We start from the raw sequence: 23,734 nt of genomic DNA, 5'->3' as shown, positions 1-23,734 counted from the left end.
ATCCAGCGGATGTTGGCAATTTGATCTCTGGTTCCTCTGCCTTTTCTAAAACCAGCTTGAACATCTGGAAGTTCATGGTTCACATATTGCTGAAGCCTGGCTTGGAGAATTTTGAACATTACTTTACTAGCGTGTGCGATGAGTGCAATTGTGCAGTAGTTTGAGCATTCTTTGGCATTGCCTTTCTTTGGGATTGGAATGAGAACTGACCTTTTCCAGTCCTGTGGCCGCTGCTGAGTTTTCCAAATTTGCTGGCATATTGAGTGCAGCACTTTCACAGCATCATCTTTCAGGATTTGGAATAACTCAACTGGAATTCCATTACCTCCACTAGCTTTGATCATAGTGATGCTTTCTAAGGCCCACTTGACTTTACATTCCAGGATGTCTGGCTCTAGGTCAGTGATCACACCATCATGATTATCTGGGTCATGAAGATCTTTTTTGTACAGTTCTTCTGTGTATTCTTGCCATCTCTTCTTAATATCTTCTGCTTCTGTTAGGTCCATACCATTTCTGTCTTTTATTGAGCCCATCTTTGCATGAAATGTTCCCTTGTTATCTCTAATTTTCTTGAAGAGATCTCTAGTCTTTCCCATTCTATTATTTTCCTCTATTTCTTTGCACCAATCACTGAGGAAGGCTTTCTTATCTTTCCTTGCTATTAACCCTAATTGATGTAATAGTGTACTAAATACACACATGAACAGATAGACATTGTCCTTGAGATCACTGATACCTGTATTCAGTTCAGAGAACACATCCATGTGTTATTTCATTTACTCCATGCAACAGCCTTTCAAGGTAATTGTAGTACAAACAACTTCGCTTCGTGGATCAAAGACTTGTCATGGCAAAGGGGCATGCGTAACTCAGCAGAGCTATGAGCCATGCTGTGCAGGCCCACCCAAGACAAATGGATCAGAGTGCAGAGTTCTTACAAAACATGGTCCACTGCAGAGGGAAATGGCAATCCACTCCAATATTTGTGCCACGAGAACCCAATGAAAAGGGAAAAAGATGTGACACTGAAGATGAGACTCTGCCCCCAGGTCAGAAGGTGTCCAATATGCTACTGGGGAAAAGCAGAGGGGAATTATTAATACCTCCAGAAAGAATAAAGCAGTAGAGCCTGAAGTCAGGTAGGTTGATTCCTCCAGTTCCATTCTTCTTTCTCAAGATAGCTTTGGCTAATCGAGGTTTTTTGTATTTCCATACAAATTGTGAAATTATTTGTTCTAGCTCTGTGAAGAATACCGTTGGTAGCTTGATAGGGATTGCATTGAATCTATAAATTGCTTTGGGTAGTATACTCATTTTCACTATATTGATTCTTCCAATCCATGAGCATTGTATATTTCTCCATCTATTAGTGTCCTCTTTGATTTCACCAGTGTTTTATAGTTTTCTATATATAGGTCTTTAGTTTTTTTAGGTAGATATATTCCTAAGTATTTTATTCTTTCCGTTGCAATGGTGAATGGAATTGTTTCCTTAATTTCTCTTTCTGTTTTCTCATTATTAGTGTATAGGAATGCAAGGGATTTCTGTGTGTTGATTTTATATCCTGCAACTTTACTATAATCATTGATTAGTTCTAGTAGTCATACACACTACAGAAACCAGAAGGGAAAGAGACATGTGTACCCCAATGTTCATCGCAGCACTGTTTATAATAGCCAGGACATGGAAGCAACCTAGATGTCCATCAGCAGATGAATGAGTAAGAAAGCCACGGTACATATACACAATGGAGTATTACTCAGCCATTAAAAAGAATTCATTTGAATCAGTTCTAATGAGATGGATGAAACTGGAGCCTATTATACAGAGTGAAGTAAGCCAGAAAGAAAAACACCAATATAGTATACTAACACATATATATGGAATTTAGAAAGATGGTAACAATAACCCTGTATACGAGACAGCAAAAGAGACACTGATGTATAGAACAGTCTTATGGACTCTGTGGGAGAGGAAGAGGGTGGGAAGATTTGGGAGAATGGCATTGAAACATGTATACTATCATGTATGAAATGAGTCGCCAGTCCAGGTTCAATGCACGATACTAGATGCTGGGGGCTGGTGCACTGGGACGACCCAGAGGGATGGTATGGGGAGGGAGGAGGGAGGAGGGTTCAGGATGGGGAACACATGTATACCTGTGGTGGATTCATTTTGATATTTGGCAAAACCAATACAATATTGTAAAGTTTAAAAATAAAATTAAAAAAAAAAAAAAAGAATGAAGCAGCTGGGCCAAAGCAGAAACACCACTCAATTGTGGATGTGTTTGTCAAGAAAACTGAAGATATCAAGAGAACATTTCATGCAAGGTTGGGCATGGTTAAGGACAGAAACAGTAAGGACCTAAGAAGCAGAGAGATTAAGAAGAGGTGGCAAGAATACACAGAATTATATAGGAAAGGTCTTAATGACCCAGATAACCGCAATGGTGTGGTCACTCATTTAGAGCCGGACATTCTGGAGTGTGAAGTCAAGTGGGCCTTAGGAGACATTACTATGAACAAAGCCAGTGGAGGTGACAGAATAAACATTAAGAAGCTTCTCTTATTAATTAAGAACATTAATAAACCTAGACTAGCACCCCTGGGATGTGGAGCTAAGGAAATACACAAGTCTAGTCTTTCTCTAGACTATGAATAAACTTTCACATCCAGATACATTCTATCTTTGGGGATATTTCCCCATCCATCAAGTGTTTGAGATAATAAATGAAATGGCAATAAATTGGGACACTGATGAGTCTGGGCTCATGGAACTGCCAGCTTCTGGGTTCAATCTGAGCTGAGGAGCTGCCATTGACTCCTGTTGTTTCCTTTGCTAGAGCATCAAACACTTGTTTTGGGTTCAAGGTTCCAGGGCTTTATTGTTTAACCATTTGGGGTCAGCATTCATGAGACTGGAATAAGATCTTAAGGTCAGATAAATTTCCAGATGGGGATTCAACAGATCAATGTGAAGTTAATCAGGGATGTGTTTCACTTAAACAGTCTAAAGTTGGGAATTTCTTAGAGTAGTAAAATAGAATGTGTCTGTCTTGTATCATTAATGCTACTTATAGGTACATTCAGTGGGTAATTTGAGCTTGTTAAATTAAAAGGTAGAATTTCAGTTCTACCTTAACAACTGAAAGATTCTCTTTGCTGCCTATAATTAAACAAAAAGTGAAACTAAAGCAAATTTCATTAAATCCTTGGCCCAGTCATAGAAAATTGTCATCTCTCCAGGTTGATGTAAATGGGAAGGGAAAATGTTGTTACTTTTATCACTTAAGAACTTCTTCCCCTTAAGGTTCCTGAAAGTACATTTGTACTATTTGCAGGATGATTAACTGCTCACAAAGTTCTCAAACAACAGGTGTAAACATTTTTTTATTCTAATTTGAAAGGAAAGACATTGTTGATTCAGATTTCCTATTCAGCTCTCTTTGGATTTGCATCTTTTAAGGGAGAGATGTAAATTTCTTTAGTTAGTACAAGTGCTGCATGCTGAGCAGCTTGTCAATAAAATCCATTCAAAATTGGAGATACCTGTGGCCTGTGAATGAGAGAGCATTTCTGTGCTTTCTTCTCTGGGACAGCCGTGGTGCTTCTCAAGCGTGCTTTGAAAATGCCTCTGTACTGAGCTAAGCCATTCCACAGCCAGTTGGGTTCTGGGTTCTCCAGGTTATGATGTTGTCAGCTGTCAATGGTTTGCATTGACTCTTTTGGGCTCTCTGTGGCCATCTCTAGTCAGAGTCCACATTTTCCTTCAACAGGTTAGCCAGACCAAACTGGAGTTTGGTTTCATTTCCCTGGAGGCCAAAAAAGTATGTAGTTTCTCATTTGCTTGATTTTTCCAGTTTCAAAATGAGGGCTTTTGCTGCCCCAGCAATGAAGAGAGCATTCGTACCCCCTGCAGCTGAGAGCTGCAGTAAAGCAGATGTTGAAAGATGAAATGTCATAATAGAGAAGCATCTTAATCTCTGATATTGTGTTCAAGTTCTTAAGAATGTGATATCCTCTGAGAAATTTGCAAACCTAAATGGAGATTATTTTATATGGCTTAACATTTCTTTAAACCATATGTCAACACAAGGACTTCTGAAAAGAAAATGACTGTGTTACTTGATCCCAAGGCCTGTGCTGAGTGGAAGGAGCGCTGTTCCCCTTCGTGTTGGCCGTAGCAAGGCTCAACGACAGGCCTGTGAGTGGAATCTGGCCCACCGCCTGTTTTTATAAATACATTTTGTTGGAACACAGCCATGCTCATTCGTTTACATAAGTGTCAATGGCTGCTTTCCTGCTACAAAGATAGAGTTGAGTAGGAAGGACAGAGGCCATATGGCCTGAAATATTTACTCTCTGGCCCCTTACAGAAAAGGTGTGCCAACTCCTGAATTACAGCAGAACATTAGGGCCATGGGACTTCTGATCTGACTCTCTTCCTAGCTTTTGGAGCTGTGGGCAAGTTATTTAAATTCTCTAAGACTCTTTAGAGTCCCTTGGACAGCAAAGAGATCAAACCGGTCAATCCTAAAAGAAATCAACCCTAAATTTTCATTGGAAGGACTGATATTGAAGCTGAAGCTCCAGTACTTTGGCCACCTGATGTGAAGAGCCGACTCATTGCGAAAGACCCTGATGCTAGGAAAGATTGAGGGCAGGAGGAGAAGGGGATGACAGAGGACGAGATGGTTGGATGGCATCATCAACTCATTGGACATAAGTTTTAGCAAACTCTGGGATATAGTGAAGGACAGGCAAGCCTGATGTGCTGCAGTCCATGGAGTTGCAAAGAGAGACAACTTTGCAACTGAACAACAACAACAAAAGCTTTAGTTTCTTCATTTATGAAGTCGAAGATACTGAAGATTAAATTTTTTAATTAGATAATATATTTAAAGCCAGTACTACCCTTGTTCCAAGCCCTACAGATATTGTGGACAGGTCCACATAAAGCTCTTAGCACAGCACCTGACGCGTATTGAACTGAACTGAACTGACGCGTAGGAAACACTCAACAAGTGTGCAAACGTATAAAATAGTTCATTTGGCTGCTGTTATCTTAGTCATCCTTGTATTCTGCCACATTCCTCTGGAGTTGTTGGGATCCCAGTGTTTCACTTCCCCACTGCTCTGCCAGATGGCAGCTCTGTTCCCTACAAGGAAACTGTTAACGACCATTGAGATTTCGTGAATGGAGTGCTTGGGAAGGAAGTAGGCGAAGCTGTGTGATAAGGTGTGAGGAACACAGGCATCCACCAGTCAAGGCAGAACCCCAGTGTCAGGACAGCAGATGGAGTGTGGACTCTGGAATCCGGAATTTCTGGTGTTTTGTGCATGAGCCGCATGACCAAATTCAGCAAATGTCTTTGTCTCTCTTCTTCAGTATCAGGAATTCAGCGCTGCTAACAGTGAACCCCAGGGATGTGAGGATGGGCTGACTTTCTGCCAAGAATGTGCTCGGCATATCAGATGTGCTCGATAAACATTGGTCCTCCGTGGTGCTGCTTTATGAAGGCAGGGGGAGAAGACAGCTGGTCTTGGGGACATGGGTGCCTTCAGAGTGCACCTCCTGCATTTCAATACCTGGTCCACATGTCACCTTTTCAGTTAGGCCTTCCCTAACCATCTCTATGTACAGCTCATCTCCCCCACCTCAGCCTGGTCTCCGCCTTTTCTTTCCTACTTGATTCTTCTCTGCTTAATGTATTGTATTCTGTGTGATCTACTCTTTTTTCGGAGAAGGCGATGGCACCCCACTCCAGTACTCTTGCCTGGAAAAATCCCATGGACGGAGGAGCCTGGTAGGCTGTAGTCCACGGGGTCGCGAAGAGTCGGACACGACTGAGTGACTTCACTTTCACTTTTCACTTTCATGCATTGAAGGAGGAAATGGCAACCCATTCCAGTGTTCTTGCCTGGAGAATCCCAGGGACGGGGGAGCCTGGTGGGCTGCTGTCTATGGGGTCGCACAGAGTTGGACACGACTGAAGCGACTTAGCAGCAGCAGCAGCAGCGGTCTGTGTTTTACTTGCCTGTTGGCAGTTTTTTCCTTCCATATGAGTTCTAGGAGGAGAGGAATGATTGTGTTGTCCACTGATATGTTCTTGGTGCCTGTAACAGTGGGAGGTATATATTCTGTGTTTTACCTATAATTGTATTTTTAGTGCCCAGCATACTGCCTGTCATATACTAGTGAAAGAACAAATAAACAGTTGAGCAAAGTAAATGAGATGTATTGATTTAAGGTTTCTTATAGTATTAGTGTCTGACTCATATAGGATTTCTTTATACAAGCTCCCTTCGTTGTTAAAATATTCTGTAATAATTTATATTGTCATCTTAGGAAAAAAATGACTGAAATGTACAAGCTAAATGTTTGTGTTTTTCTGAGGCCAGTCAGCAGGCAGGAAGCCTCTCTGTGGGTGCATAGATGATGGGAAGGAACATGTTCCATCCACCAGGCCAAAGCTTTCAGAGATATGACCGCAATGTGCCAGAGTCCCACTCCAGGATTCTTCTTGTCTCTTGGGAAAGCTAGGCCACAGTCAGCATGAGAATCAGATCAATGAAGCTTGTCCATGATGAGCTCCAAGCTGCCAGGCTCTAGAGTTGGCCTGTGAGAGGATTTTCCTTCCCACAGGAAGGAAAGTCTTAAGGACTTTTGCCAGAGTGGGGACTTACTAGGTGGCATGTTTCTGGAGACCAAACCCAATGCTCCTTGGTGACCAGAATCCCTCTCAAGATCTGATAGTCCTCCAGGGACTGTCTCTCTCAAGCCTCAGGGCCCAAATTTGAAACATGGTGCCAGAAGGTTTATACAATGTTAGAAGCACGAGGGACATTAGTTTAGAGGGTCCAGTCAAGACCCAAGAGCATACAGGATGGGCTTTTCTGGATGTGTGAGCTGATGAAATCTAGGAGCAGGAGCCTACAAGATGAACCTGTGGTTCTCCACACTTGGACAGAGAACTAGCAAATGTGCTAGTGGAGCCCACTGGAGCATTGATGTGGAAATGTATCTGACAGGGAGGTTGTGTCTGTTTTTCTATCATAGCACAGGCTCTGTTTGAAAGTTAGTTGTATGGGATGGAATGCTCAGAGGCCTCCGTCACACTCTCAGACTCACCTGCTTCTCCACTTTCTTTTCTAGCATGGGCTACTGCATTCTTTTCGTGCACGGACTGAGCAAGCTGTGCACGTGGCTCAATCGTTGTGGAGCCACCACCCTGAGTGTGTCCACGGTGCTGCTACTGCTGCTTTTCTCCTGGAAAACCGTGAAACAGAATGAAATTTGGCTATCAAGAGAGTCCCTATTCAGGTATGACTAGAGGGATAAAAGTGAATCTCTTCCCATTTGCTTATGTATTTGTTTCCAAATGAATCAGGTGACATCTAGTAATATTTACTACTCCAGAAGTGTTTTTCAGTGAAGTTATAAATGGAAGATGTCCTTTTATTTTGGGTTTTAACTTCAGTTTTTTTAAATAGTATATTAGGTTTTATGGGAGCTCATTCTAAGTGAATTGATGAAAATAAGGATCACGGGAAGCTTTGGGGGGTCTGTGAATTGAGATGGAAAGTCTTAATGATAAGCTGGGCTGTAAAATCAGCTATAAACAAAATGAAGCAATAAGTCTAATTCCATTGTTCAGCTGAGTGAATGGGAAAGGTGAGTGCACAGCAAGAAGGAAGAGAAATGCAGTACATTTTCTTTAAAATGTTTCAGGACATTAAGTCGTGATCTGTGATCCAGTTGCTTTATTTTGAACATTAATTGTGAACAGGAAATGGTGTCTCATCTCCTGGTAGGATTTTATATGGTGTAGAAGCTGTTTCAGAATATAGTGAAATGTTAGTCACTTAGTCGTGTTTGCCTCTTTACAACCATTGACTGTTGCCATTGACTGTAGCCTGCCAGACTCCTCTGTTCAAGAGATTCTCCAGGCAAGTATAATGGAGTGGGTAGCCACTCCCTTTTCCAGGGGATCTTCCCAACCCAGGGACTAAACCCAGGTCTCCTGCAATGCAGGCAGATTCTTTACCATCTGAGCCACCAATATAACAATGTCCTAAATGTCTAAAGTATAAACATCCTTTGGGTCACTCATCATGCTGTGTTTCTGCACTTGATTTGTCTCATTGATGCCACAGCCCAGGCAATCTTCACCTGGGCTCCTGGCTCAGCCACACCTGACCTCCCATGAGTATTTCCCAGTCTCTAGGAGTTCCTAGTTTTTGCCTGCCTCCTGCTTCTATCCTCACTTGTGGCCCAGTTGGCCAGTTCAGTCAATGTGGTTTTATTTGGTTCCCTGATCACCTGGTACCCTACACTTATTCTTTGGAGGCAAACAACTGAAAGTGTGTAGCAGACTGGTTGTTCGAATAGTCTGTCTTGAGGGGACCTGAATATTTGCAAAGGAGTGAATGGAGGGTAAATGAAGGAATGAAGTGTCGGGATTACTTTTTAAAATGAGAAAATATAGGAGGAACATAGGGGAGCACACAGAATTGGGGAGCAAGTGAGGAAGCTGGTGCATAGCAGACTGGTTGTCTGAATAGTCTGTCTTGAGGGGATGTGAAAACTTGCAAAGGAATGAGTGGAGCGACTTAGCAGCAGGAGCAGCAAACTTACCCCTGTTTTCTCTCTTCACATCACAGTTCCAGGAAGATAAAGTCTTTTAACTGAGCCTGAACTTAGGTCACGTGCCTGCCCTTTGTCCCCCATCAGGGCACTGAGATGACAGAACTGGTCAAAGACTCTCCTCTAACTTCCATGGGGGTGAGGGGAGGGAAGTTGGCTTCCTCTGAGATAACACAGCAAAAGCAAATTCTCCACAGGAAGTCCACTTAAAACAATATATCTGATTTTGCTACTTGGCAATTTAACTTTTTTAATAGAAAAAAATGTAATTTGGCATGCATGTCTTTATTTATTATTACATGTCATTTATTGTCATTGTCATTATCATTGTCACCATCATTATTTCCATGGGTACTGTAGGGACCTGTTGCTCTGTTTTTTTTTTTGTTTTCCTTTTCTATGAATTGTTTTTCATTTTTAGGCTGCAGAGCCTGTTCTGTTCCTGTCATACCCCTGACTTCAGTGCAGTGCTTACAGATGACAGTGAACTCGTTCCCTCTTACTGCCCAGTGCTGAGGTCATTCTGTAAACACAAGGGCATGGAAGTTCAGGAATATAACTTCCTCCTGGTTTCTGTTGACTTAATTCATTTTTTCTTTCACTTTTAGTAGTCAGTGATTTTATGAAAAATGTTTAAATGGTTCTGCCCTATGTTAAACCTTCTTGAGTATAGGTACTAAGAGTGATTGCATTTTATAATGATGTTTACTGCTTAATCGGAGCAACTCTGGGGATGGATTCTGACAGACAGTGGTTTATCTCAAGGATAACAAGTTAGTGTTCAATCCCTATACAACTGATGCCAGCAATTTTAAAAAGGGAAAACAAAAGAGCAAAATGCTCATTGACCTTGCATGCAGAGGCTTCTGAATTTTTAGATGGGAGCATGTAGGAAGTGAGCAGTTGATTACTAAAACACTCCACATATGTACATAAAGAAACTTTGTGTCTGAGAGTCCTTTGCTGATCAAATGGAGTTTTGTGTAATATGCAAATCAAAGCTATCAATAGGTTTTAGAAAACTTTACCTATTATAATTTATTTATATTCTGAGAAAACTTTTAAGAATCTGAGACTTTAAGTTTTTTCTTTTTCCTTCAAGACCAGATGTTTGTATATATTCATCTTTCCTGAGCAATGTTCAAATTAGTTGACCATTTAGCAGGAATCTTTGAGTCATGATAGGATTAGTAGTTGGTGTGGAGTCTGGAATTAGGCTTTTTGGCTTTGCTCCAAGTTCCACTGTTTAATAGCTCTGTGATCGTGGGTGAGTTACTCAACCACTTCATGCCTTAGTTTCTTTATTTTAAAATTTAGGAATTTGGGATTAACATATATACACTTCTTTATGTGAAACAGATAGCCAACAAGGATCTATGTATAGCATAAGGAACTATTCAGTATATTTATTCAATATCTTGTGATAAACCATAATTTTATATATATATGTGTGTGTGTGTGTGTGTATATATATATATATATATAAGAAAGGAACCATATATATATATGGTTTCGCTAATGGCTTAGCAGGTAAAGAATCTGAAGCCTGCAATGCAGGAGACACAGGAGATGCAGGTTTGATCCTTGGGTTGGGAAGATCCTCTGGAGAAGGAAATGGCCTGAATCATTTTGTTGTACACCTAAAACTAACACAACATTGTAAGTCATCTGAATTTCATTAAAAAAATTTTTTAGTAATTTTTTAAAAATTTAGAATAATGATAGTGTCTGTCTTCTGTTAGGGGCTTCCCAGGTGGCACTAGTGGTAAAGAACCCATCTACCAATGCAGGAGACATAAGAGAGGTGGGTGGTTTGATCCCTAGGGAAGATCTCTAAGAAGATCCCTCCAGAGAAGATCTCCTGGAGGAGGGCATGGCAACCCATACCAGTATTCCTGCCTGGAGAAACCCATGGACCAGAGGAGCCTGGTGGGCTACAATCCATAGGGTCACAAAGAGTCAAACACGACTGAAGTGACTTAGTACACACGTGCATCTTCTGGTGTATTTATAAGAATAAAAGAGTGTGTTAAAAGATGCCCAGGGCAGTATGATAAACACTATGTAAGGTTATTGCTCTGCATTGTGTTCTAGGACATGAGCGAGAAGTGGGTTGGGGGAGAGACTAGAGGAGCCCAAAGTCTGGATGGGAGTCAGACGCATGAACACATTTTAATATAATGTAGCAGGTGGTAGGATCTTCCCTGGTGGCTCACTGGTAAGAATCCGCCTGCCAATGCAGGAGATATGGGTTCAATCCCTGGGTCAGGAAAATTCCCTGGAGAAGGAAATGGCAGCCCACTCCAGTATTCCTGCCTGGGCAATCCCATGGACAGAGGAGCCTAGCGGGCTACAGTCCGTGGGGTCGCAAACAGCTGGACACAACTTAGCAGCTAAACAACAACAAAGCAGGTGGTAGACAAGAGGAAGGGCAGGACACTGTATAAGTGTAGGCAGGCGACTGTAGTCAACCCAAGCCTTCAAGGACTGTTCTCTTGTGGGCCTGAGCTAGGTATGGTAGGATGAGGAAAACCTAAAGTAGCTGTAATGGTCAAAACCAAGAGCTGGCCCACTGAGTAAGAAAAAGTTCTAAATAAGCTGATGTCCTTACAGAGGTCCTGATTCTGTTTTCTCCTCTCTTCCAAACTAAACTCATTGGCCATCCCAGGTCATATGGTCTCAAGACCTCTCTAACTATATGGAGTGGTTTTGCTTGGCAATACTATGAGCAATCTTACAGAATATCTTAGGGCAGACCTTTGTGTTAGAGAAAATCCAAATTTCAGTCAAGTTCCAGTGTTTCCAGCTAAGGCCTCCTCCCACAAAAAAAGATGGCACTGAATGATGTATTTTTAGGAGATACCAATGCAAAGCTGCCTCACATCTTTGTACATCTATTCTTGAAAACCTCTCACACAAAAGCATAAGAATCCTTGTGTCTCACCAAGGGCTCAGAGAGAGAGTAGTTTGTCCAAGTCAGATAGCTGTGAAAGGAGGAGCCAGGATTTGAACCCAAATCTAATGTAAAAGCCAAAGAATGTATATACTTCACCACACCTATATTTTGCTTTATGTTGTCTAACTTAATCTACGCCCAATGTAAACAGAGACAGACAGACAGAGAGAGAGACAGATGGAGACAGAGTGAGAGATATTTGTAATCATAGTTGCAAGGTACATTTTCTTTAATCTCTTAGAACAGGAAATTATTCTGCTATCTAATCTGAGGAGATAGAAACTGCATACGTCCAGCTGAACTGAGTGATACCCCAGACTCTTATGTGTGTTTGCAGGAAATTGTACCAAAATAACACAATTTGATTAAATATTTTCTTCCTATCCCCCAAATCTTCAAAATACCTAGAATGACAAAGATAGCATATTTTGTTTTGCATCCAGTTTGGGTTCTCTCTGAATCCCATTCATGAACTGTTTAAATGATCTGTGGACCACCCTTAAGAATTTATGGCCTAGATCTTCCTCCCTTTCTGTAGAAAACACATTTCTTTTTCTTCCTCTGGAATTGCTGAGCCAGAAAGATAAGCAGATCTCTCAGGGCAGAGAACAGAAACCAGAGATTGGCAGATTCCTTTGTAAAAGCCAGACTATAAATATTTGAGGCTTCGTGGACCCTCTCGTCTCTTTTGCAGCTACTCTGCTGTTACCTTGGGAAAGAGGCCAAAGACATTTTTGTAGAAGGGTAAACCCATGGATGTGTCTGTGGCCCATCAGGCCGTAGTTTGTTTATCAATGATATAAACATAGTCACAGTGACATTCTAATGTACCTAGTATCTTGTGGTACCTTTTAGGTTTATCCAATATTGACCAACTTCAGGAATGATTCTGACCTTATATTGGCCTTGGTTGAAATCTCTGCTCAACTGTTTACTCAGTCTGTAACCTTAGAAAATAGTCTTCATCTCTCTGAGCTTCAATTTCCTCAACTACAATATGGGAGGTACAGTATACTACCCATCTGATGGGTTGTTGAAGGGTGGAAAGGAGATAGCCCTTGGAAGTGGATGCTTAGCTCAGCGCTTGATTTAAAATGAGCCAGTGTAAGCACTGGCCATCCTGAGTGTGGTGTTGGAAACCTTAGGTTAAATAGGGTCACAATCGAGGAGAACCACAAATTCTTACTTTCCTTTCCTGTTAACCTCTGGCCAAACACTACTTGTTTTTAAAAAGTGTTTGTTTTCTAATCAGGACTTTGGAGATGGTTTTCCTGACCTATTGTTCCAGTAATATCAACAAAACAAACGTTCTACAAACTTGGAGAGATACCTGAGAGAAGTGTCTTGATATCTCTGGTATTTTTCAAGTCTTCTGCAAATGAGAGGTGTGAGGGAGAAATGTAAAGTGCATGAATACAGACCCTGCATTCAGAGGGAGGCTTTTATTCATAATCCTTGTTGTAGTTATTAATAGGGCTTCCCCAGTGACTCAGTGATAAAGAATTAGCTTGCCAATGCAAGAGACACAGGAGATGCGGGTTCAATCCCTGGAGAAGGAAATGGCAATCTGCTCCAGTATTCTTGCCTGGGAAACCCCATGGAGAGAGAAGTGTGGCAGGCTACAGTCCATGGGATCACAAAGAGTCAGACACGACTTAGCAACTAAACAGTAGCAGCAGCAGCAGCAGTCATGAATAGGGTTTGAGATCCAGCACCATAACTCATGAATCCTACATTTCCTTGTGGAGTAAATGTGTGTAAGGCTGCACATTCTATTAAGACAGTTGGGACGACTGAATGACAACATCCGAGTCACAGGCTGAGGAGGCTGGCCCGGGAAGGAGAGGCAAACTGGCCACTCAGTGACACTGAAAGTTTTGCCTTTGGCTAGTTTATCTTTCTTTTTTCATAAACTGTTCATTGTAAAATGAGAGACTGGAAAAACAAAGCAGGAAAACATTACGTAGAGAATGTAAAGGTCAAAAACAACAATGGGAAATAGCAATGGGAAAAGCAGCAGAGTCACAGGATTGCAGTTCCTCCACCCACACCCGCTTGCCTGCTACGAGTGTTACTACTTCCTACTGCCATCCCTGAACAATGCCCTCATCTTCACAAGGATGTGTTTTCACAGACCGAACTTGGGTGAAACATAATAGAGCGGCTATGCTAATTGCATAGAAGGAAGGATCAATTCCAATAAATATTACAGTTATATCTATGCTGAAATCAAAGTTATCTTTAAAATCTCCCTGTACCATGCACTGTGTAGTTTCGGAGAGAAAAATCAGACATTTTCCTGTATAAAAATTAAATTTTTAAGAAGCCATCACTATTACTCTGACCTTGGTCCTGCCATGACTAAATATACTTTGGGTAATGTCCATTTGAAATGTTACATTAAAATTCTAGCTTTGTTTGTTAGCTAGTGAGCTGTACTGTGGGGGTGATTGAAGAGATTGATGGTTTCACTGGAGCACCCAAATGGTAGCATTTGTAAATCTTTTGTTTTGGGTTAGTCATTTTCCAGTGAGAGGATTCCTCCAGTCTCCTCCCTGAGAGTCCAATCCTGGCTGCCAGTGTGTAGAGCTTTGCATGGATACCACAGGGTTAGGAGGATCCACTGTTCAGAATGCATATTGTCACTTAACCTACTTTGAAGGTACATCTCTACTGGCCCTCAGCTGTACCTGTTGTTTCTGAATGCAGGAGCTCTCTGATTCAGTTCTCTAGGGAGTAACATGAGTGTGTGCTAAGTCCAACTCTTCAGTGTCCAACTCTTTGCAACCCCATGGAATGTAGCCCACCAGACTCCTCTGTTCATGGGATTCTCCAGGCAAGAATACTGGAGGGGGTTGCCATGCCCTTCTCCAGGGGTCTTCCCGACTCAGGGATTGAACCCAAATATCTTACATCTCCTGCATTGGCAAGCAGGTTCTTTACCACTATCGCCACCTGGGAAGCCCTCTAGAGACTAAACTTCCTGCCTTTTGCTGGGAAGGGAAAGAATAGTGAAATAAGTCACCGGGATGTGCAGGCCCAGGAAGAGGTACCTAGGGCCATGCATTTGACCTCACCTCAGCAGCTCCACATAAGGTGGAATCTGCTGCTTTCCCAGGATGTTGCCCTTGGGTTGGTCTCTAGCTTCACCCACTCCCTGTACATTCTGTCCTCTGAAGAGTTCCTCAAGGAGCCAGCCAGTGGATTTTAAGTGGGACAGTCTTTGCTGGTCCTAAGGGGCTGTTAATTTTTTTTCTTTCATTTATGTTTGCCTTTGCACATTTTTCTTTATTTTAAAATTAAAAACAATTTTTATTGGCTTATAACATTAAATAGGGGCTATTTCAACAAAAGCTCAACAAAGGTCACAATACCCTGACGTATTTCCCTAACCGCTTTAACACTTTGTATGGAATTTCCCTAGTGTTCTTACCTAGAAGAGGTACTGCATTTGAAATACAATTGCCCAGAAATTAGGTTGTCATCATTGTCTCCTTCCTCTCACCTTTAGCCTGTTGCCCTCCCACATTTAACCTACATAAGTTCTGGAGTTTTCTTCCCAGATAGCTCCCAAACCCATCTACCTTTGTCACTTCCCTGCCACCACCTCCTTGCAGGTGAGGGAACAGAGACTCTAGAAGCAAATCCTTGGGTCAGAATCCCATTCTAGGTACTTACTACCAGGCTGATCTTGTGCAAGGTGAATTTGTTGTGCAGTTACAAGTGACTTGTATCACCTTCAAAACTTCAGTGTTACCCTCTGGGGCTCCCCAGGTATTTTGTTTTGCCAGTCTGAGCAGACTAATACACTCATGACTTAAGAAATTTTTAACTTTTCTGAGCCAAACCTCCTTTCCTTACCTCCAACTTGTAGAATATTTATTAATAATTACACCTGCCTTTAAATAAAATTAGCCCTGGCTTAGTACATGAGAAATATTTATTTCCAACAAACCTTAGTAGGGAGACTAGTCTACAGTCATCCTTCTTGTAATGATTTATTTTTATAGACAATCTCAATTTTTTTTAAAAAAAGAGGAAGGCTATAAGTGAAAGAAGTAAGGAAAAAGGAAAAAGCTGAGTTAACTTGAGCATGCATGATTGTCCCCCCAAAGAATCATCTCTCACTACTTCCTGCTTCTCTGCTTCACGTGCAGTTAGTGTATTTTGCTTGTGCATAATTGTGCACAACCTTCACTGTTTTCCACAGAAGCATGTTTAGTAACTCATAAGGTCCACAAGTTTTGAAAGAGGCTTTGGTGGATGCAATGAACATTTCAAATGCAGGTTCATAAATCTGTGATTAAAACATGAAAGCAACTGGCAACATTCCTAAGCAGTACTCTTTGTTACTCATTTTTTTTTAATTTATTAACTTTTAGGTCTGGAGTTCAAACTCTGCCCCACAATGCCAAGGTTCACTACAACTATGCCAATTTCCTGAAGGACCAGGGTCGGAACAGGGAAGCCATCTACCACTACAGAACGGCCCTCAAGTAAGCTGCAGCTGGGTGTCTGTGCTTTTCAGGCCCTTGTTTATTTCACTCACCCCTCCCAGTATATAGAGACCTTGTTTCTCTTGATAGTGACCATCTCCTTGGAGGTGGTATAGATCTTGGACTCCAAATTTTTTGGCTTTTTGTTCAAGTCTGTTATAAGTCTACTTTGCTTCTAACTTTCGGTGTTTTCTTATAAAAATTTCCATTGCTACACATTATGTAATGAAGTGACACAGTTAAATACATATATACAGACCTATAGGAATTGGTTATAAAAAATATTCTCATAAATTCATAGGATATTTACTCCAATGAATTCTTCCCAGTCTAGGCTTCCCATTATCTAAAAGGATTTATATAAAAACTTTTGAGAATAGAAGTAAAATACTCTGATCATTGTGTTAAATTTTAAAAAAAGTGAGAATTCACTTAATTACTCTGTTGGGAATATGTTAACAAGGTATGTATATACATCAGTTCAGTCGCTCAGTCGTACATACATGTATATATAGTATATTTTTTAATGTTTTAACATTTTAAACATGAGCAGCCCTGACACTCTCTTTGTATTTATCTACTGGAAGAGAATATACCATGCATGGCTTTAGAGATGATTTTACTGCGTGCCTGTTCAGTCATGTCTGACTCTTTGCAACCCCATGGACTGTAGCCCACCAGGCTCCCCTGTCCGTGGAATCTTCCAGGCAAGAATGCTGGAGTGGATTGCCATTTCCTCCTGCAGGAGATTGTCCCAACCCAGGGATCGAGATTGTGTCTCTTGCATCTCCTGTGTTGGCAGGCATCTCTACCACTGCACCACCTGGGAAGCCCCAGAGGCGATTTTAGATTCAGATTTAAGTTCTGCATGATCAGCAGCCATCTGTATTGCTTTTAGTTGCCCCAACTGCAACTGTGATTTGCAAGGTGGTTTTTCCCCTCCCCGCAAAAAAGAAGGTCTGCCCTAGAAGATCTCAGATAATAAATGTGTTTAACCTGGAAGGAGTGAAGACCTGATAACTAAACACAGCCTCAGAATCTCCCCATGTGAGCTCACAGAAGTGTTCTCAAGAGGTTTCCATGCCTCTACAGTGTGTCCCACATTTGGTTGAATTTTCTGATGCTGCTCCACTTTGGGACATGCTCTAAAATAATGTGTACCAAACAAAGCACGCATTTCACTGAACACCCTTCTTGGATTGTCTCAAGGTTTAGTTTGAAATTGTCATTCTTAAAGTAACTGACCTAATTTTTTAAAGTTATCCTTTTGAATAGTGTTCTACATAAGTATATTTGGTCATCAAGCAAAATCTTTTAGACTTTAGGACTTGTTATTTAATATCCAATATGGGAAAAATTTTAAGCTATTCACATCAAGTTCTCTTTCCCAAAGATTTCAAGAAATATGAGCCCCAGAGGAATAATTGCAACAAAGCTCATTATTGTGAGAAGGAAGTTTTTATTAAGAAATAGAAAGCATTTTGAAAGATTTAATAAGGAATTATATTTTTTTCACTGCAAGCCAATTTATCCAAATGTTTACACTGCTTATCTCTGGTTAGTGAGATTATGGTTTAATTTCTTTCTTTATTCTTTCCTTTGTGTTCCAGAAGTTTTACAATGAACACGCATTATTTTTGAATTGAGGAAGTGTCATTTTTTTTAAAAAGGCGTGTTCTTTGAACGGACATTGAAGCCAATAAATTATGTTTTATCTTCAATAATTAATTAGTGTGCCATGATTTCAGGTGGCATTCTTAAAGGGAAGAGAAGAGCAGTAAGTTTGCCTGAAAAATATTGGTGGAAGGGAAATGTACCCGTATCTTTTTAAGTTTCTTTCATTCTAACACACTATTTTCTGTCAAGTTCAAACAAAAAAATAAGGCAGATCCTAAGGCACAGCTTGGGGCAAAAGTATAAATTAAGCAAAATTCTCCTGTAGCTGATTTTATAGAATCGCAGTAGCTGGTTGGGACTTCCGCCTGTTTCCTATGAAACAATAAAGATAAATGTTTGCTTCAACAACTGTGCTTCAGGAAGAAACATGTCCTTTGAGAAATGCGGTAAAAATAATTAAAGCTAAAAATATACTGCATAGTAATTAGTGAAGTAATTCATCCTCTCCCCACCAGGCTCAAAATACTTTTGATTTAAATTATTATTATTTTTGTGTGGATACCTCTATGTGAATTTTCAGTGGATGTGGGTTTTTTTTTTTTTTAAGTAAATTGTCACTCTTTATGTTAAAAAAAGGAAGATACTATGACTATTCATCATTTTGGTGATTATTTATCCCCGGTGACTGGAAGACTATCCTTCCTTTAATGTAACTCTTTGTGGAGGTTGCAGACTCTGGGGTTCTGCTCTGTCCCAACTGTTTCATTCTACTGCACCTTTGCTGTCTCTGATGTTTTCCGTATTTGCACACAGCAAGAAAGAGAATAATGAGGGAAATGCAGGATTAAATGTGGTGTTATCTGAAGTCAGTCCCCAGAGTTATTCATTCCTGTTGTAATAACTGTATAAATTCCAAAGACAATGGTGAAGTTAGTCATAAAGTTTGTATCTGTATCTATATCTTTTTGGCTGGCTTATAGTTCTCAAAATAACACTATATTAAATTGGTAATTATATATGGCATGAATACTGTGCTTCTTTTAAACTTTATTCTGTTTTTTAAACAATGTAAAAGTACCATTAACTTCATTTTGGTGTACCTCTTTTATGACATTTCTGTATTGCAAGGGAGGTCGCCCTTAGATAATGCCGCAGCTGAGGTCATAGATTCAGATTAAGACTCAAATCATCAAAGGAAATTGTCAGAACCATTTCCTTAAATCCTCCACAAAGACAGGTGTAAGTTTTCCTTTGCTGTTGGGGTGGCTGTTGTGTTTATTGGGGTGTTATAAAGGTTGGGATTCTGTACACTGGAAAATCAGAATACTGGTGGTGAAGCTGCCATTTTCCTTCAAAAGTTTTTGACCATTGAGTTACTCTGGAGAAGGTTCCTACCATTTCACCTCATATGATGGGAGTAGAAAGTCCAAAGACCACCCAACCATTAAGCTCTTCCTGTACAAAACCTCTCATGAAATGATTCACTTGGTAAGCCCAAAAGGAGCAAGAGTGGCACTTCCCAAATAAAGTGCAGTTAATACTGTATGTATAGTTGGCCAGTGGCTTCTTGATTAGTTTAAAAAGTCAGTTTAAAGTGAAGAATCATAAAATAAATAATGCACACTAAAATGTTTTACTGTACCCTAAAGTTTCACAGGTACCCCCATTTACCAATTCTTTTAATGTCATACCAAGTCTTTTTCTTTGAGTAAGAGTCTGCTGATTAGAATTGGCAAAAAACACATACATAATTCATTTCTGTGGTGATGAGTTTTGATACTTTAAAGTGGACTAAAAATGTAAAGACTGAGACTTCTGATTTTTCTTTTCCAGTCTTTTACAATTAATCTTATATTGAATTCAACAGCAATTTTTGAGCAACTTCCCTTGAGTTTTTTTTTAGTTTTCATAAAAATTACAACTCTCTTTTTCACATTTATATTTTATCAGTTTGCAAGATATTTCATTATATCATGAAATTGCAATAAACTGGAATAAATTTGTTAATAAACACAACTGACTCAAGCAGCATAACTTACAGGAACAAAAGGGCCCAGACTTACAGAGACGGTTTACTGTTGTATGTATCCCCCAAAATGCTTTACAGAGAAGAGAGAACATCTGGAAATCTGATGACACATTTACATGTCTGTTTTAAAAGAGTCTGCATTAGAAGTCTCATGGAAATTATTTTTCATCTTAAGTATAGATTCCCTACAAAAATCAATTACTGATTGGCTAATATGGGCTAGGCATTAAGAACCCTGAAGCTGGCAATGAGAATAGAGTTCACCTTTATTCTAGTGGATCAAAAAAGTCTCTCTGATGTCAGGAGGAATCACTCCATGTTCCTCTGAACATTTGTTCACTTAGATGTCCTCTTCCTTCCAGCCCCTGACAGTAAGCCCCCGCCACACCCAGACTGGCTGATGCATTCCAGGTAGTTGGATATCAGCCACATATAAAAAGGCTGTAATCCTCAGCCACCCAGATAACTATTTTCTTTTCACAGTTATGGTTTCACATGAAATTCACAGACATAGTCTAAGAAGTCACCCTCCTGTAAGTTATATTGAGTAGGAGATGCATTACTCAGAGGTCCCTGACCTGAGGGATCTCTCAAGTGTCTTTGGGTCACCATGGCCCCTTAGAGAGGACTTGTCCACTCCTGATATATCTATTATTGATCTTTTAAATAGAAAATCTGAAGAGGAGGGAAGCTGTTAGTGGGGGGGGGGGGAGGCGGGGTTTGAAGTCCCTAACCAGGCATAATTAAAAGGAAAGGAATGTGCTTTTAAAACTCTTGTACAAAAGAAATATTCAACTGATATATAATTGGCTAACACATGGGAAAGGAGAAGCTAAAATTTTTCTGACTGGGATTTTTTTTAATGCATAAAATAGAGACTTGTCATAAGAACAGTTCCCACTGCTATCATTCTTTGTATTCCCTCATATGTAGATAACTGGAAGTCTGCAGAGAGACTCCATGAGATTGTAATAAGTGTATGTGGAAAAAAGGAAATCATAAGACAGTGATTATTGAAGAAAGCCACATCATTAGACTGTAAAGAAGTCTATGTCTAATTAACCCACTGTTCATTGATGTCCTGAGTCTATTAATAAGATTATTGTAATGCCTTTGAAAAGTGTTGTCTATAAAACTGGTAGAGTTTGAACATTTTTTAAAAATCAGGATTTAATGATTACTTAAAAGCCCTTCTTTACCCAGGCTATTTTTGAATGAGCATTTAAAATAACTCACATGACTACAGGTGGCATTAACTACCAGCTGCCATGTATTTCTGGAAAGAATAAAAATTGCCATACCATTTGTTAACCTAGTTTAACAAGTGGAGATGGATTCTTCTGCTGGTGTGTCATTTTCATTTATAAAAGTCTGAATATGCTTTCCAGTAGGACAATTGAAATTATTTTTGTTCCTTTTTGTTGAAATTATATTCTTACCACGTGTATTTTGTGTTAATTAAGTTTAACAATTTTATTCATTAAATCCAAGACATTATATATTTCATTTAGAAAGCCAGAATTTTAGTCATATTGTGATCATACTTATGGACTACATTTCAGCATGAATGTTCTATAATTTATATTAAAAAACATTTGCTCTCTTCTTTTCTGCCTTAAACCACCATGTCACTTCAAAACCTCACTGTAGTTCCCCAGGAAACAGAATCCAAGGCAGAGATTAACAAACAGGAAGATCATTAATGCTGGCCAAAGAAACAAGATGGGCAGAGGGAGAAGCTGAGATGCAGTGTACTCCCAGGGGATCAGAGGAGCCCTTAGAGTGCTTGGGAGCTGGGCATCCTCAGAGTTGTCATGAAAGGAATGGAACATTTATACCCCCTTATCAACCAATCACTGGTGCTAGGCAATTCAGTTCAGTTCAGTTCAGTCACTCAGTCGTGTCCGACTCTTTGCGACCCAGTGTATTGCAGCACGCCAGGCCTCCCTGTCCATCACCAACTCCCGGAGTCCATCAAGTCAGTGATGCAAGCACCAAAGAACTGATGCTTTTGAACTGTGGTGTTGGAAAAGACTCTTGAGAGTCCCTTGGACTGCAAGGAGATCCAACCAGTCCATCCTAAAGGAAATCAGTCCTGAATATTCATTGGAAGGACTGATGCTGCAGCTGAAACTCCAATACTTTGGCCACCTGATGCGAAGAACTGACTCATTTGAAAAGACTCTGATGCTGGGAAAGATTGAAGGTGGCGAGGGCAGGGGGATTGGGTCGGGGAGACAGGGATGACAGAGGATGAGATGGTTGGATGGCATCACCGACTCAGTGGACATGAGTTTGGGTAGGCTCTGGGAGCTGGTGATTGACAGGGAGGCCTGGCATGCTGTAGTCCATGGGATCACAAAGAGTCAGATACAACTGAGTGACTGAACTGAACTGAACTGAACAGAATATCATTTAGATTTTCTGTTAAAATGAGAATAGTGGTGTTATCTACTTAATAGTGTTAGTGTTAGTCGCTCAGTCATGTCCTACTCTTTGCAACCCCATGGACTGCAGCCTGCCAGGCTCCTCTGTCCTTGGGATTCTCCAGGCTAGAATACTGGAGTGGGTTGCCAGTTACTTCTCCAACCTACCTCATAGGGCTGGAATATTAGAAGATAATTCACAAACAAGGTGTAAAACAGTATCTAAATACCTGGCCATGCTAAACTCAGTAAATGTTATTAAAACATCCTAAATCAGACCCCTTCTCTCTGCCTCCACTGCCCATCTTCTCTCACCTGGATTGCTTCAGTGTTCTCTGGTCTCCACATTTTCACTTCTCCCTTCTGCCCTCCTGCCATCTGTTCTCAACCCAGCAGCCCAGGGGAGTTCATTAGCAGTACTGGGCTCAGAACATTCTGCTTGCTTCCATCAAGAATCAAGGGCCCTGCAGTGGTCTCCATGTCATGCACTGTTTGACCTCTGCCACTCAGACCTCACCTCCTATTGCACCTATCGCCATCAGCTCCAGGAACGCTGGACAGCAGTTGCCACATTCCTATATCAGTTGGAGAGAAAAAAAAAAATGCATGACCTGAAAGTAGAGCATTGTGTTTTATTTGGCAGATGGCCCAGGACACAGCATCTCAGATAAGTCTGAGAGACTACTCTGAAGAAGCAAATGGGGGTTGAGGATATATAAGAGTTTTTGCAACAAAGACCAGGTAGTTGGAGCAACAAAAGATTACTGTTTATTAAAGAAAATCAGATATCTTAAGGAACTTAAGTATTTTTTAATGTAGGGGAAGATGCAAGAGTCTGGGTGCACTGAAAACCATTCCTTTGATGTGTACCTCAGCTATCTGGGGCCAGTATCATGTGCTGTCTCATCCTGAGTCTCCCCAGGGTGCACCATCAGAGGTGGCTGCAGCTGCTGGCTGAAGGATGGTGGGCATCTGGTTTCTATCCTGAGGCCCACAGGGCTCACCATCTGGGCAGCTGTAATGTGATTATGTGATGGCTGCAACATTGTTTGTTTGCTGATACGGTGGTCAGTGTTTTTTCATTCACATCTATTACAGGGACTCTGCATTTGTCCTTCCTTCTTCCCAAGACACTTTCCCCCTTCTGTAAATGGCTGCCTCCCTCCCTTCAGGGTGCCTTAGGTAACCTCATCTTGTCCATGAGTCTATCCCTGGTCTCCCAGCCAACCCCAGCATACCCTATTCTTCTGCTTCACTTTGTTTTTCTCCACTGCAGGTTTCAAGCTCTAATACACTTATACACTTTTAACACCGCTAGCTATTGTCACCCTGCTTATTTAACTTATATGCAGAGTACATCATGAGAAACGCTGGGCTGGAAGAAGTACAGGCTGGAATAAAGACTGCTGGGAGAAATATCAATAACCTCAGATATGCAGATGACACCACCCTTATGGCAGAAAGAGAAGAAGAACTAAAGAGCCTCTTGATGAAAGTGAAAGAGGAGAGTGAAAAAGTTGGCTTAAAGCTCAACATTCAGAAAACTAAGATCATGGCA

At 40.7% G+C, this 23,734-nt stretch overlaps 1 protein-coding gene across 1 annotated transcript in view; it reads left to right on the top strand.

The window, feature by feature from the left end:
• Positions 1-23,734, top strand: part of TMTC1 (transmembrane and tetratricopeptide repeat containing 1) — a gene marked incomplete at its 5' end in the record, with an annotated part of 314,006 nt that overhangs the window by 214,410 nt on the left and 75,862 nt on the right. The window contains 2 exons of the mRNA XM_010856048.1: positions 7,162-7,329; positions 15,991-16,104. Of these exons, the coding sequence (XP_010854350.1) occupies positions 7,162-7,329; positions 15,991-16,104 (282 nt within the window). The remainder of the gene's footprint in view (positions 1-7,161; positions 7,330-15,990; positions 16,105-23,734) is intronic.

The sequence above is a fragment of the Bison bison genome, unplaced genomic scaffold, assembly GCF_000754665.1.
Source record: "Bison bison bison isolate TAMUID 2011002044 unplaced genomic scaffold, Bison_UMD1.0 scf7180017864370, whole genome shotgun sequence".
Classification (NCBI taxonomy): domain Eukaryota; kingdom Metazoa; phylum Chordata; class Mammalia; order Artiodactyla; family Bovidae; genus Bison; species Bison bison.
This window is presented reverse-complemented; position numbering and strand designations above follow the sequence as displayed.